The following is a 14,331-nucleotide window of genomic DNA, read 5'->3' as shown; positions in this document are numbered from 1 at the left end:
GAACCATATCTGATGGGGGAACGCGGCTCGACGTAACAGCAGCAACTCGAGCACATTGCTGCCCCCTATATGTCAAGAGGACAAATAACACCTTTTCTGTTCAAATTGCCAACCCGCCGCAGTGGCGTGTGTGTTGATCAAATTCACCGGCCACTTCAAATATTTACCCGCATTTGGCCGGTGGCGGGGGCTAATTTCCACCCCTGTTTAGAAATCTGAAAACTGCAGTGTGAGTGGCCTCCCCCATTTTTGTGAAAACAGACTCTGCATTTTTAAGATTTAATGCTTTGTTTTAAAGGTGTTTAGCTGTTTTGTTACGTAAGTCCTGTTTTTTTGTTTTACTTTCACAGGGAGATGAGCAGCCAGGCATCTAAAGTATTTATCACGTCTGACTTTTGTGAGAACTGCTACCTCTGTTTCCTGGTGGAGTCTCATCAGCAGCTGAGGTCAAAACATATACACTACAGTGTCCTCATACTTTAATTTAAAGTGTTCAAGATACCAGGATACTTTAACACTAGAGCTGTTTTATTTAAACATTAATATTGCTTATATATTTATATTTTTACAGTAGTAGTGATGGTTTTGTGTAAAATCACATGCAGCTTTATTAAACCATGTGTCACTTTGAGCTATATGAATGTAATTTGCCCCTATAATTGTGGTTATATTTATATTTGCATCACAATTAATTACCTTCTCTTTTCAACTCATATTCATGTCCATGTCAGCTGCAGAGATGTCCTTTCTGTGACTCTGAACAGACTGACATCACATTTACAGCCACATCAGTTCTAATTAGCTGCCCTTAAACTTGGAGTACACACCATACTTGTTATAGAACTTTATTGAAGATTGTGGAGATATTTAAATGAATTTTGCAACAACATTTAGGCTGCAAACTTCTACTGAAAATTTATTTAGGTTATAATCAATAAAAATAGACTATGGGATCGGGATCCAAATGTGTACATGCCTTGGATGTGTGGCATCTGCTCCAATTAGTAAATAACATTTGTTAGCACCATGCAGTTTAGTAGTATTACAAAAACATGAATGGATAACTTACAGTACCTTGAGTAATAAGGATAACCTCTGAAATGGAATTAAAAATGTCTTCTTTTGTCTCCTCTTTTATACATTGACCTGCTTGATGAATGTGACTTCTACATTCACAATTTGTCCCATTTTTTTGTTTCAACAGATGTGTTAAATTTCTTGAGAGCAACGATACGACCCAGCTCATCTTCCCCTCTGTGACAACCATTCCTGCCAAAGATGCTGCACCTCTGCAGGTACATTAGTTTAACCACGATTTTTAATTTCTAATAAAAGTGGGAGCTGTATCTGTACAGCACACCTACTAACCACTAATATTAGGTCCACCTGTACAGCCTAATAGATATTTGCCTGTATTGTTTTGGTTTTTATTATATGTACTTAAGGTATTATTATGTTGGACTTTTGGTCAAACAAAACAAAAAAAAACTGTTAGAAATCATGAACTTGAGTAGACATTTAAAGACTGAACAATTTATCAGTAAACTGGCAAAGCACATGGTTTATTTTAGTCAAGGACATGAGAAATGCTGATTTGCTGAAAAACAATTACGCTCTGCTCCACAGAATATAGATGCCATGTTGGTTCTGGAAGCATGTGGCAGTCTGGTTCTTTACACAGGAATCACCAGGGTAGGTACAGCCTTTAGAAAAGTCCATGACTGCAGTTTGTTACACAGCTGTCTTACATGTTACTTATCCTTCTGACCATTTATGTGCTGTCATCAGGTGACACAGTCATGAATTTGGTTTCCTGGTGTCCCTGTAGGTCAGTAAGGTGTTTGTTCCCGGCCTCCTGTCACCCACCTTCAGCCTCTCCAGCCAGCTTCCTCACCTCAGCACACCAGTGGAGAATGTTAGCACACCTGCGAATGCTGGAAACAGACACCTCCAAAGACTTGAGGTACCAGCATCTCTTGTAGATATGCTGTTCTTAATGCAGCGTTGTTTTTTTTTTTAATTTTATTTTCCTCGCTGCCTTTCAAAGCTATGAAATCTAAGACAGTTTTCAGAAGACAAGGCCATTAGTTACATTTTAGGGTTAATTTTTCTTTTATACATTTATATAATTTTGTTGATAGATGAAAATATTAGGCTTTAGACTTCATTTTTTACAATTTTACATTTCTACATCACGTTCTTTACTTTTGTATAGTTTTACTGCTTTCATCCACGTTACTATTTTTTGTACTTTTCTTCAGGACATTATGCCTTCGCCAGTATCTGAGCTGAGAGGTTCAAACTATAAACACCACGAAGCTTCATTTTTTGAAGATTGCACTTTTCAACAAGCCACTCCCTTTATTAATGCTTTACGGGATCCTGTTTGCAACCAGGTCACTCTGGTAAGTTTGAGTTTGTAATAAAAAAATTAAACAACTCTCTAGATATGCCCAAAAATTCAGTTTGATTCATTTACGTCTGTTACACTTTCTTCTTTTTTTCCCCCTTTAATAATAAAACATTGTGTGTAATTCATGAGATGCAACTCTAGTTCAAACTTGCAAGAGTTGTCTGAATATGTTGAACATAATGAAATAAAATCAGATTAGTTTTGAGCCAGAAAATAGACTTTTTGTTCGAAAGTCATGTTTGATTATTTTTTTGGCCAAAGCACATTAAATTGCTGTTAGATTCAAGCAGTTATTTTTATTTTGATCCCCCACAAAAACAACACATTTGCAGCATAAGGGTCATTATTTATTTTAAAACACAAAGCATTGAGAATCTCTGTTAGTGTTTAGTGCAGTATGTGCATGTATGTTTTTTAGGTCAAGTAATATTTGTGAATGAGCTGTACTGCAACGATTTTTTTTTTTTTTTTTTAGTTTCTGAGTAATGTGTTATGTGTGCGTCAGCCATTTTAGCTTGGAGTATATAGAATCTGCAAATAAAAAAAAAAGTACATTTGACATAAAGAAGCATAACAGCCTGTAAACCTTTTTTTTGACTTTGTTCCTTAGTTGTTGCATTTTTGGAGGTTTTAAAGCCCCAGGTTTGTGCTGTCTGGCTGGTGGGTTGGTTTGTCATCAAGGTTTGATCTTTTAAAGATGAGATATAATGTGACGTTAAAAAATTCTCTGCTTAACTAACCACATGTAGATAAGAGCAGCATATGCCACTCTCTTCTCCTTGAAAAAGTCATGTGATAAAAGTGCTAGGAACAAACTAGAAATAAGATAATTATAATACCTTAATGGTTGTGCATTGGGGACTTAAAAGCTTTGAAGCAACAACAGTTTTTTTTAATTTTTTTTTTTTTTAATGCTGTTCACAGCACAGGTATTTAATTTTATTTAAATAGTCTACTGTTTGGTGCAAACTGCTGGTGAGCTTTTCCATCACTTCACTTAATTGGCTTTTTCATCAGACATGCTTGTTTATTTTTATAATAAAACAGGGAAGTTGTATTAAGTTTCAATTAAACTGCTTTATTTACAGGTTACATTTATACAAAGCTGAGTATTAAATTAAATTAAATTAAATTTAAATACACAGTGAAATTGGAGTGAAAGGGGTCATCTGAACTTGTGTGCTATTTGTCTTTTACTCTAGGAGCTGAGCAGTGGCACAATGCCGAGGATTTCTATTCCTGAGATTGCTACGTCGGAGTTGGGTAAGACACACACACATGCTCACACACACTGAATAGGCATGACTTGTAAACGGCTAAAATGAGGTGGTTTCTGTTAGCTAGTTAGGTCTGTTTGTTGAGAAAGTGTGTACATTTTAATAGGACCACCCCAGGCATACACAGATAACTGAGTCAGAGCAGTTGGAGCCTTGAAATTAGGTTTGTTTTACAGTGACGTCTGATCTTGATTTATCAAGGATGCCATCACAAGGCAGACACGCAAACACTTAGTGATTAATCTATTACGTCAGTGTCTTCTGCAGCTTTGAAAGATCACGTTCCCTCTCTCTTTTTTTTTCCCCCTCCCTTGGTTTGTTGTCCATTGAAGCCTTAAAATTAATTTTAATGTGGCAAACATGCAACTGTGGATAAAATCAGTTTGAACTTTGGTTATTTTACAAACCAAAGTAGAATCAGCTCCTTTGTTAATTTGAAATTAGAAATGAAGGTATGTGTTTGTTACACAAAAGTGAAATGTAATGTATGGGCAGCTGAATTAATAAACAAGTTAACCCTCAAACTCCCCAGATTTTTAAACAATAACACATCCATCATGATATACCGTGAAGAAATCCTATTAATTATTAAATGAGTTATTTCAGTGACAATGTTACACAGCTGCTGTTTAAGTGTTTTTAACATCATGCCTCTCCAAGTACTTAGGAATAATTACTATTAGTTACACTTTACTTTTTGACCAGTTGAATTAAAGTTTAGCTCCTTTCTATGATGATGTCGGCATCAGCTCTGGCCCTGACGTCTGTTTTAATTTCATCTTGCTTGTTATTAAAGTTCAGAATTTTAAACTGTATTTTTGATACTCTTTTTATTTTTTTTTATTTTAAACCTTCAGTGTCATTCAGGTGATTATCCTCCCCAACTTCCTTTCTGGTTTCACTGCTCCCTGTTTTTTAGCAATCGATTGAATAGAAAAGGCTTTCTTCCTCTCATGAAATGGCATTTATCCTCCTCTTTCTTGACCTTTCCCGCTGCGGATGTCCAATTAAGATCGCCTAGTGATGTTGATTAGGAATCTGATTGGTCAGACATGGTGGCACTAATTACTGTTCTAGTGTTTTTTTTTTTTCCAATGCTACAAAATCTTCCTGTACGTTCAAAATTATACTTCAGCTGTAAGTCCAGCTGTGGCGTTCTATAAACAGTATTTGAAGATTGAACTTAATCACTAGACAAAAGAGTTGCTTAGGAATGCTGTTTTTCACCCCAGAAAGTCTTTGCAAGTATGTGACAACATATATATATATATATATATATATATATATATATATATATATATATATATATATATATAAAAATTGTGAGTCTTAGTAAATGCAGGGATCCAGATTCCTGGTAGTTATATCTGTAATGCAAAACACTTGTGAATTGATAAATGCTAAATTATTACTGAAACAGTAAACCACCACTGCATTTGTTATCCCTCAATGGTCTACAGACAGCATAGCCACCATTTGGCTGATCTTCTTAACTTTAATTAACCTTTAAATTGAGGCTTCACCCAAAAATGTAAAGATTGCTTTAATTAGATAACCCACTAGTTATCCATTGATTTAAAACACTAAAAAAAATGAAGTAAACTTCTGCAAAATATGTGCTTGAATCAAGGAATCTGAAGTTGGTCTGCAGTAAGTTTATTTTTTCTTTTCTCATATTTGTCAACTGTCACAATGTCTGCTCTTTGTTCTCTTCTGGCTGTTTTCCAGTGAGAAAGTGCCTTCAGTCGATCCGATTCATCCTGCCCAAAGAAGCTGCTATGAAGGTTTGTACATTTCAAAAGTCACTAAAAAGCAGCCAGAGTCAGTCAGGGAAAATGCATGCTATGTTTTTATTAATATTTTTTGAGTTTTAAAATGTTGTAGTTTGTGATTGAGCTGTTACAGATGTTTCTGAATTCTTACTTTTGCTTTAAAAACATCCCTGCTGCAAATAAATAAAAGGCTTTTATGGCATGTATCATTACAGTTTTTTTAACTCTCTAATTTCTGTTAAATGTGCAGGTTTTGGTGAAGTGGTACAACATCTATAACGCCCCCGGAGGTCCCAGTGCTCACGCAGAGTGGAGCCAGTTTGTCACATGCTTCTTGACACTGATGGGCTACAACACAGAGCGGCTGGCTTGGACCCGACAAGTAAGTCCACTTTTGAGGAATAGTTTTTTTTAATATTTACTGTTCTATAAAGAGTTAAAAAATGCCTACTTGAAAACAATTGATTGCACTTTAATCTCAAAATGTACTAAGCAGGTTTTGATTGAAACATGATTTAAAGGTTCAGAAAATATTCACCTCAAATGTCTTTTTCTTTAATACATAAAATCTTTTTTTAATTTTTCAAAGTACCCTTATTCTCTGTCTTCTGGTCTCGTTCTAAAGCTGCATTTTGAAGGGCCTCTTTCTCCTGTTATCGCAGCGAAGAAGGCTCGTCACTCTGATCAAGGCTCTGATGAGGTGTGTGTGTGTGTGTGTGTGCTGTAAGGACTGAGGATCAATAAGCAACAAATAAGTTATGAACTGGTAGTTGTAAAAGGACTCATACCTGTGAAGGAGAACACAGTAAATGGGGATTATGATGTTTCTAAGAAACGAGAGGGAAAATATAAAAGAGGGTAAATATGTATTAAAAAAAATCTCTTTTATAACTTTTAAATAGTGGCAAGCAGAAAACAGTCCCAGCTGGCCACAAAACAAAAATTTAAAACTGTGTCTTAATCTTCAAACTGCCCGAAGAGGATTTTCTTAAAATGCCCCTAATTAAAGGAGATTTCTTAAGTAATCTGTGTTTGTGTATGTTCTTGTAAAAACAAACATGACTGGAAAATGTCAATCAGCTAGAGGCTGACTGCGTGATGTTTCTGTGTGTTTAACCTGAGGAAACACGAGTCAGATTTAACTAAAGGTTTTTTTTGTAATTGATTGAACAGTTGTGTAAAAAATGTCCAGACAAAAAGACAAGCACTGCAGGCAAATTTACTAAAGGCTGTACTCCATATCAGGAAACTCCTACCCTTACGGGTGCTGATTACCTGTCAAAGCTTTAAGGTTTTAAATGTTTTCAGTTCAACCTGAGACAGATTTCCTGCCATGAAGAGAGTCAATAATCTCCTCTCACATGTCTACAAAATCGATCTTACAAACTGTCAGTCGACTACTTAGCACTGTGTGTACTTTTTTTTTGTTTTTATTATGCAGTTTTGGTTGTGTTGTTGTCTTTACCACCATCATCTGTCTCTTCTCTCTGTAGGACTGGGACTACTTGTTGGCCTCTCATTACCATCGTCAGATAATTTTCCAGCCTGTCTGTAGTTCAGCAGAGTCCAGTGATGCTGTTACCACAGAAACTGAAGACCTGTCTTCTGTATGTAACTCGCACACTGCAGCATTCTCTGCAGACAGGGTACAGAATGTAAATGTTGGGACATTTCTTCTCTTATATTGTTGTATTGGGTTAGACTATAATAGGGAAGCATTTTGTTTTTTTCATCTAAATGGTTACAAATCATTATGTATCCTTTTTCATGTCGGTATTGTTTTTCTTTTTCTTATTCCTGATCTACATTTCTGGTTTTCCACCTGAGGTGTTTCAGCCAATAAGAAAACAACGTGACATGTTTCTCCTGAGGAGTTAATTTGACTGTATTATCAGAACCTGCAGTTTATGGTGTAGCTGAATTATATTGCATCACGCAGACGTTTCTGCTGTTCTTGAGCCTGTAATCTGTTATTTGATCAGGAAATACACTTTAGGTTTCAGAACTAAAAATAACAGGTAACTAAATCTGGTATTAAAAAAGATAAATTAATAAAAGCCAAAAATATACATCAGTAACTCCAGAATATAGAACTAACAATCATTTTGTCTACTATTCTCTGTGCCGTCACTTGGTTCATTTGATTGGTTGAAACAAAAAAACAACAACTTTGTTTTATTCAGAAACTAATATAAATGTAGGCGTTAGTGGAAACTATTACTTGGTGTAGTTCTAATTTTGTGTTTTGTATTTTAAATGTCTGCTAATGTTTCTACCCCATATTTGTTTTTCTTCTCCTTCACTAGGCGTCTTCTTCCTCCAGTTCATCTCTAAAGCTGGAGAGTTCAGCGCCTCTGTTCCCTCACATCCCTGCCCTTTTCTATGTTCTTCATCTGCTGTATCAGGAGCTGCAGCTGGACGAGCTGCAGAGAGCAAGAGCTTCAGCGCTGGTGTGTCTGCTGCAGCAGCTGGCCAGGTAGCCGTGGTTGTATTACACCTCGTTCTTTTCTCTTAGATAACCTTTTGCTGGTTTAGGCCAGGGAGTGAAGTGTTTGCGTATTTATGAATTAAAATGTGGGGCGGACAAAAACAAACTGTCTCTATTATAAACAGCTGTTACCAAAGAGAGATGAGACCTGTGTCACTATTCAAAACGAACGCAATCTATTCAAATTTGTTCTAAACTGCGCTGAACTTTCACAATGGGAAGGAAAGAGGGAACACAGCTCATTGTTTCAAGTGAAAGTTTGTATGTAATCAAGGCCCTTCAGTGATTTGTACTGAGATAAACTTGAACAGATAGTCAAGTGACTGCTGTTAATGGTGACCGTGATGAAAAAAGAATAAATGGAGTGGGAGAGCAAAGTGCTCTTCAGAGTAATTGGCCTGTATTGTTAATATGTGGGTTGCATTTAAGTATAGTGCAAATTTTTGCACTCTTTATTCTTAACTGGGTAAGCATAGGAGAGTCTTGATTGTTTTATTTGATCATTTGTGGGAGATACCCATTTTTTTTTCAATATTAATTTTGTGACCATAAAAAGAAAAACCCGATTGTTTTTCAGATTTGCGTATTTTTTGTAGGTGGTACGGACTTTAGCCCCCCACATGTCTAATATTGTGCACAGATAACGTAATCTTTTTATCTCGCCTAGGGAAGAGATATTGAATATAATTTAGCTTCTGATGTAAAGAGGAGTTTTAATGATTTGTGCTTGTTGATTACTTTTGTTCTGCGTTCAGTCGCAGCCCAAAACAAGTTAAATGTCACAGGAGCTGTTGGAGAATGTCGAGCTATTTTTGGAATCGTGCTAATGACTTTTCAAAATTTAGTGTCCAGCCGTATAGCAGTAGGCACTGTTAAATGCTTGATGCATACCAAATGGTTTAAGTAATTAAACTTTAGTTTTGTACTAAATGAAATAATGCTTTTCTAGACTTTGTTCTGTTGAGAAGAACACAGATCTGAACTGTGATGTTTGACCCTCTACATATGTCCAGTATGTACGGTTTGATGCATTTATGTGCACGTTTTGATTGTTTTGTTTGTGTTTGCAGAGACCTGCAGTTAGAAGAATATGTTGATCTGTACTGGAGAGACTACCCTTCATTAATTAGTTCCTTTACTGAGAGCTGCATCATAGACCCGGGTAAGATGCTAAATAGTTTTTAATGGTATTCAGGCAGGAAACCGACAAGACATGTCATTGTGAAATAAATAAGGGTCTGTTGCTAATAAAAGTCAACTCTACAGTCTATAGAGTTCTTTATATTTGTGGAGGTAATTGTATCATAAACATATTACTTTGTTAACATCTGTATCCAATTAGTGTATAAATTTTATTGCCTCCCTTGTGATTGTTTTTTTCCCCTCTGTGTTCACCTGTTCCTCCTCAGCTGCGATTGGTCAGATGCACCGTCCGTCCTTCCTGAGCTCTAAGCCTCCGTGTGTGTTCAGCTGGCTCAGCAGCTGCTTGAGAGGAGAGGAAAGCTCACCTTTTCCGTACCTGCCAGGCATCTGTCAGAGGACCAGACTGCTGGTTCTGGTATGACAAATGCTCCTGTTTATGTTTTGTATGAATTACACAAAGCATGGTAGCGTGTCTTATCATGAACCACAGCTGTATTTAGGTTACTGTTGTCTTCATAATAACCTAAATTGGGTTTCTATGGGGGTTGTGACATCAGTCGCGCTTGTTCTTTTGATCTTTGTGACATTTTGCTGCTGTAAAATCCCTTACTGATGGTATTGTATTTTTAGGCTAACTTTTTAAAATTGTAGATGTCCATTATCATTTTTTTGGGGTAATTGGGATGTATCAGTGCTGATTTATTTAGTTTTTTGAATTATTCAATAATAGTCCAGGTTCACAGTGTATTGATTTTCCAAATACACGTAATGTAATTCTCCATTAACAATATTTAGTTAATTTAGCTTCAGAGTGATTGATGAATACTTTGGGAATCGGCTGTCCCAAATTATTACAATTTACTTATTTAGAGAAGCATTTTCAAGCTAGAAACATAAAAAGAAATGTTAATATGCAGCAGAGTGTCTGGGCAAGTGCAGTGATCACACTAGAGAGTCAAATTATATATATTAAAGTATAACAGTAAATTATTTGTTGCAAACCTTTTGTTCTGTTTCATTTCACAGAGTTATGCTCTTTATATCATGGGAGACGATAATGCGACTGCTACGAATGAATCAAAGTACCTGTTTAAACTGTCAGCAGGTATGTTTGCTGGATTTATATCACAAGAACTGAGCTCTTAAAAAAAAAAAAAGCTATGACCTCTTAGATGATACTTTTCTAACCTTTAGCATTTCTACTGCAGGGACTTTCGACTAAACAATTCCCCACAGACAAACAAACTGCAATGAGTGAGCAGTGTTCCTGTTTAGGAAATTATTTGCCAAATGTTGTCAAATTTGTAGACTGCAAATGGTCTGGTGGGAATTTTTATTTCCTCAGAAAATGTCCCTGGGACTAAAAGTACCAAGGACATTGCAGACTTTTGCAGTTCCAAGATCATTTATCTTGTATTTTTTTATTTTTATTTTTATTTTTTACCCTGAGCTATGCTGCTCTGTGTGTATGTTTGACATATTGGCCATATTATCTGCCACTTCCTTAGTTCCCTGCTTCAGGGTCCTGTTTAAGAATGAAAAGGTGTGTATTGCAGGTTTGTGAGTCACCCAGTCCATCTTATTTTGCTGTGACAAACTCAGTGCAGCTCTTTGACAGTCATCACAGCAGGTCAGCCATTTTTCCTTTGTGACAAAATGTTGCCCTGACTTTGTGGGCGGTGTGAGAACATCCTCAGTGTTTTTTTGTTTTTTTTCTCCTTTCAGTATTATGTTGTCATTTGTGAGTGGCAAACACAAGAGATGCCATCCCACATACACAAAGAGCTCCACTTGACTCTAACTTACAGTCAGAAACACCTTTTTGGGTACATTTTATCAGCAAAATATTATAAGTTTAAGATGGCTATAAATTTGATTTTGATTTTAAACAGTTTTGTTCAGAATATGAGCGAATATAATGAACCTGATTGAAGGAAATTTAAATAAGTAGCAAATCTGCTGCATTTTATTGGTGTTTGCTTGTTTTCATTTTTTTATTCTTACATATTTTTAGGCCAAAGGTCATGTGCTACAGAGCTGAACTTCAGAAGGTAATAAAAGTTCACAAAAATGAGAAAAAGGGACTTTATTGTTTTAGTTGTATTGTGCTTTTATCCTGTAAAACATTTACAGGCATTGTATTTAAGCTCTTAGTACACAAAAACACATTTTAAATCATACATTTTTAGTTAATGCTTTAAGCAAACCAATTTCAAATAAAAGGATCCTAGTTTTAGTATTGTAACATTTTCCTCTTGTATTGTGTTATATCATTTTTATCAGCTCTCTCACTGATGCTCATGTGTTTCTTTTTCCTAGGCAGAGCAGTGTGAAGGTGAGGTTTTCCAGTGAGAGTCTGGCTGAGCAGTTGGTGGTCTGGCTTACTTCACAGGGTACGAGATGCATATCTTTTTCAGCCAAATCCTCCACACTGGCTCCTATTAATGCAAATTCAGATATTTAATACATGTCCAGCTAAGCTAGAATGCATATGTTCAGAGAAAACCAGCATCTGATCCAGTTTTTAAAACTCATTACCCGTCCTGGTGTTTATGTCAAAGCCTAAATGGCCGCATCTCTTGTCCTTCCCTTTTTCACTGATGCAGGTTTCACTCTGAAAGACTTGGAGTCGGTCCCTTTTGGCGTGGCTTTGCCCATCAGGGAGGCCATCTATCGATGCCGTGAGCAGCCATGTTCGGATTGGTCTGAAGAGGTGTGCCTGCTGATTGGGCGACAGGACTTGACCAAACAAGCTCACAAGATGACCCTGGCAAAGAGCAAAGCTGTAAGAATCCAATAAATTAAAATGTAGAGCTTTTTTATTTCGAGTTGAATGAGGACACAGACATTGTTTCATGTTAGCAAAACATAGTTCCAGGATGTCCACAATCAGTTATAAAAATACATTTTCATTCACTTATTTAAAAAGCTGTAAATGTGGACAAAAGTGGACCTAAAAAAGTGGATACTTTATCTACATTGTATGTTATTTTCAGCCGTTTTGTTGCTGTAAGAATTTTTTTTTCCCATTTTCTTTTCCAGTCTGTAGGTTCAGGCCTGTCATTGGAGCCCCCTGCAACAACAGAAGCAGATGAGGAAGAAGATGGGATGTCAGACATCGTTCAAGAGGTAACTGGATCATTCAGCATATTTTTACATAATGACTTTGTCCTTCTTTTGAGGAGAGATTTTTGTAGGATATATTACTCTTCAACATAGGGTTTCCTGAGAGAAAATCTTGATATTCTTTCCCTCTTTCTCCTCATCAGGTCACAGGACTGATCTGGAGTCAGGATCTACGGGTCCAGGAAGTCAGAAGGCTTCTGCAGAGCTCCAGGCCGGTCCGGGTCAGTGTCGTCCAACTACCTGAGGTTTCAGACCACGAGTATATCGAGGAGAAAGAGAATAAGTAAGTACATTATAGATGGGTCACTATTATTTTTTTGTATTATAGGATATAAATGTTAGCAAGTAACCAAACAATAGTTTTAAAGGGAATTATATTACTGTGTGTTCCTGTCCTCTGCTCACACTTTGTGTTTTACAGTTCTAAATTTATTTAAACTTTAGTTTTTCTTGGTAAAGATTGTTTGTTATTCATTCAGGGTTTTAATTTCTTGTGGCCTTTTTGTCTCTTTTTTACCGCCTTTCTCAGACTTCTCCAGTTGTGTCAGAGGACGATGGCTCTTCCAGTGGGCAGAGGCCTCTTCACGCTCTTTTCTTACCATCCTGTACCGACTGAACTTTTGCCTGTACCAAAACTCAATCTTACAGGTATTTTTGATGGTAGTGAAGGATAAAGGTTATCTCAAAAGTTTTTTTTTGTTTAAGAGAAATTGTAGAATGTGTGGACGTTTGTTTAAAAAAAAAAAGACATTTTATTTAGCAGGAGGACAATCTGTGTTTGCCTTTTTTTAAGGTTCAGGGTATTACTAATTTTATAATAATATGGAATTATCAGTATTTATTGCAGCTTGTTTCATGTTTTTCTTTTCAAGGTCGTGCTCCTCCCAGGAATACCATGGTTGATCTCAACAGTGGGAATATCGATGTTCCTCCCAACATGACCAGCTGGCCCAGTTTCCATAATGGAGTAGCAGCTGGACTTAAAATAGCCCCTGCTTCACATGTTAGTCTGAAACCAAGCTGAAAAGTTAGAGGAGGCATGCTTATTGTGTAGATGAGCTTTGCTTTGTCATCACTCCTGGACTGCAATATCCAAAATGTAAAAAATATATTATTAAGGATGCCTGGAGCTGATTTAAAAACAATAAATAAAGAGTAAATGAATTTAAATAAGAAAACCATTTCTTCCTCAGATAAACCCATAGCTGCTGCACCAGTCTGTCTGCAACAGTTCAGGCTTTTTCTGTGTTGACTTAACAGATTTTACTGTCACTGAGCAGCACCATAAGGTTATTTTAAATGTGACAACATCATATTCAGACGCTGCTAGATTAATGGGAAGGAGTGCATCTGTGAAATGGACTTAAATTTGTTTCTTAGTAAATAAAATCCTTATTTTGAATCTTTTACATGTTTGTCATAGCAGCTGTTATTAAAAACTGACCATCTGATTAAGTGCCTTTATGCATTCACAAATAATTTAATACTTTAATACTTTTATTTTGATTGTACCGACGCACACTTGATTGCCTTTCATTTTTAGTTTTGTCACTAGTCTCTAGTAATCAGACTTATTATTTTAGTTTAAAAAAAATAAAAACAAAGATTTTTCTTCTTCTTCTGTAGGTGGACTCGGCCTGGATTGCCTACAACAAGCCAAAGAGCCCTGAACTGGCTAACGAGTATGCAGGCTTCCTGATGGCCCTGGGACTGAATGGACACCTCACCAAGTTGGCCACGCTCAACATACATGACTACCTCACCAAGGTTCACACATATCTGCACCTAGACAAACATCACACAGAGATGACTCAAGTGTTTGTTTTTAGTTTTTTTTTTTAAACTTTGGTTTTATAATTAGAAAATAATAAATCATAAAAAAACAACACACAGGAAGATATATATTGATTTTTATAAATATCCTCTGCCTTAATGCTCCAGTAGATGGAGTTCTAAAGTATTGTTTTACAATAATTTACGTCAAACTGTACTCAGACTAACTTTCTTGGAAAGGCAACATGAAGTACAGGTTAAAAGAAGATGCACTCCTTTACTCTCATTACCTTGCAGATACACAACGTGCTCCACCTCTCTCTAGATGAGTGTAAATGA

The 14,331-nt window shown here is 36.3% G+C and overlaps 1 protein-coding gene across 2 annotated transcripts in view; it reads left to right on the top strand.

Moving 5' to 3' along the window:
- The window catches only part of anapc1 (anaphase promoting complex subunit 1), a 38,640-nt gene that overhangs the window by 4,991 nt on the left and 19,318 nt on the right, over window positions 1-14,331 (top strand). For both annotated transcript variants that reach the window (XM_017432563.3, XM_017432557.3), the window contains exons 12-33: window positions 351-446; window positions 1,205-1,295; window positions 1,627-1,692; window positions 1,829-1,963; window positions 2,262-2,405; window positions 3,616-3,676; window positions 5,419-5,474; window positions 5,713-5,844; window positions 6,088-6,162; window positions 6,956-7,069; window positions 7,769-7,938; window positions 9,021-9,112; window positions 9,360-9,508; window positions 10,120-10,198; window positions 11,108-11,144; window positions 11,413-11,486; window positions 11,700-11,878; window positions 12,136-12,222; window positions 12,363-12,502; window positions 12,749-12,867; window positions 13,092-13,222; window positions 13,846-13,986. In XM_017432563.3, the coding sequence (XP_017288052.1) occupies window positions 351-446; window positions 1,205-1,295; window positions 1,627-1,692; window positions 1,829-1,963; window positions 2,262-2,405; window positions 3,616-3,676; window positions 5,419-5,474; window positions 5,713-5,844; window positions 6,088-6,162; window positions 6,956-7,069; window positions 7,769-7,938; window positions 9,021-9,112; window positions 9,360-9,508; window positions 10,120-10,198; window positions 11,108-11,144; window positions 11,413-11,486; window positions 11,700-11,878; window positions 12,136-12,222; window positions 12,363-12,502; window positions 12,749-12,867; window positions 13,092-13,222; window positions 13,846-13,986 (2,368 nt within the window). The remainder of the gene's footprint in view (window positions 1-350; window positions 447-1,204; window positions 1,296-1,626; window positions 1,693-1,828; window positions 1,964-2,261; window positions 2,406-3,615; window positions 3,677-5,418; window positions 5,475-5,712; window positions 5,845-6,087; window positions 6,163-6,955; window positions 7,070-7,768; window positions 7,939-9,020; window positions 9,113-9,359; window positions 9,509-10,119; window positions 10,199-11,107; window positions 11,145-11,412; window positions 11,487-11,699; window positions 11,879-12,135; window positions 12,223-12,362; window positions 12,503-12,748; window positions 12,868-13,091; window positions 13,223-13,845; window positions 13,987-14,331) is intronic.

The sequence above is a fragment of the Kryptolebias marmoratus genome, linkage group LG22 (genome assembly GCF_001649575.2).
Source record: "Kryptolebias marmoratus isolate JLee-2015 linkage group LG22, ASM164957v2, whole genome shotgun sequence".
Classification (NCBI taxonomy): Eukaryota; Metazoa; Chordata; class Actinopteri; order Cyprinodontiformes; family Rivulidae; genus Kryptolebias; species Kryptolebias marmoratus.
This window is presented reverse-complemented; position numbering and strand designations above follow the sequence as displayed.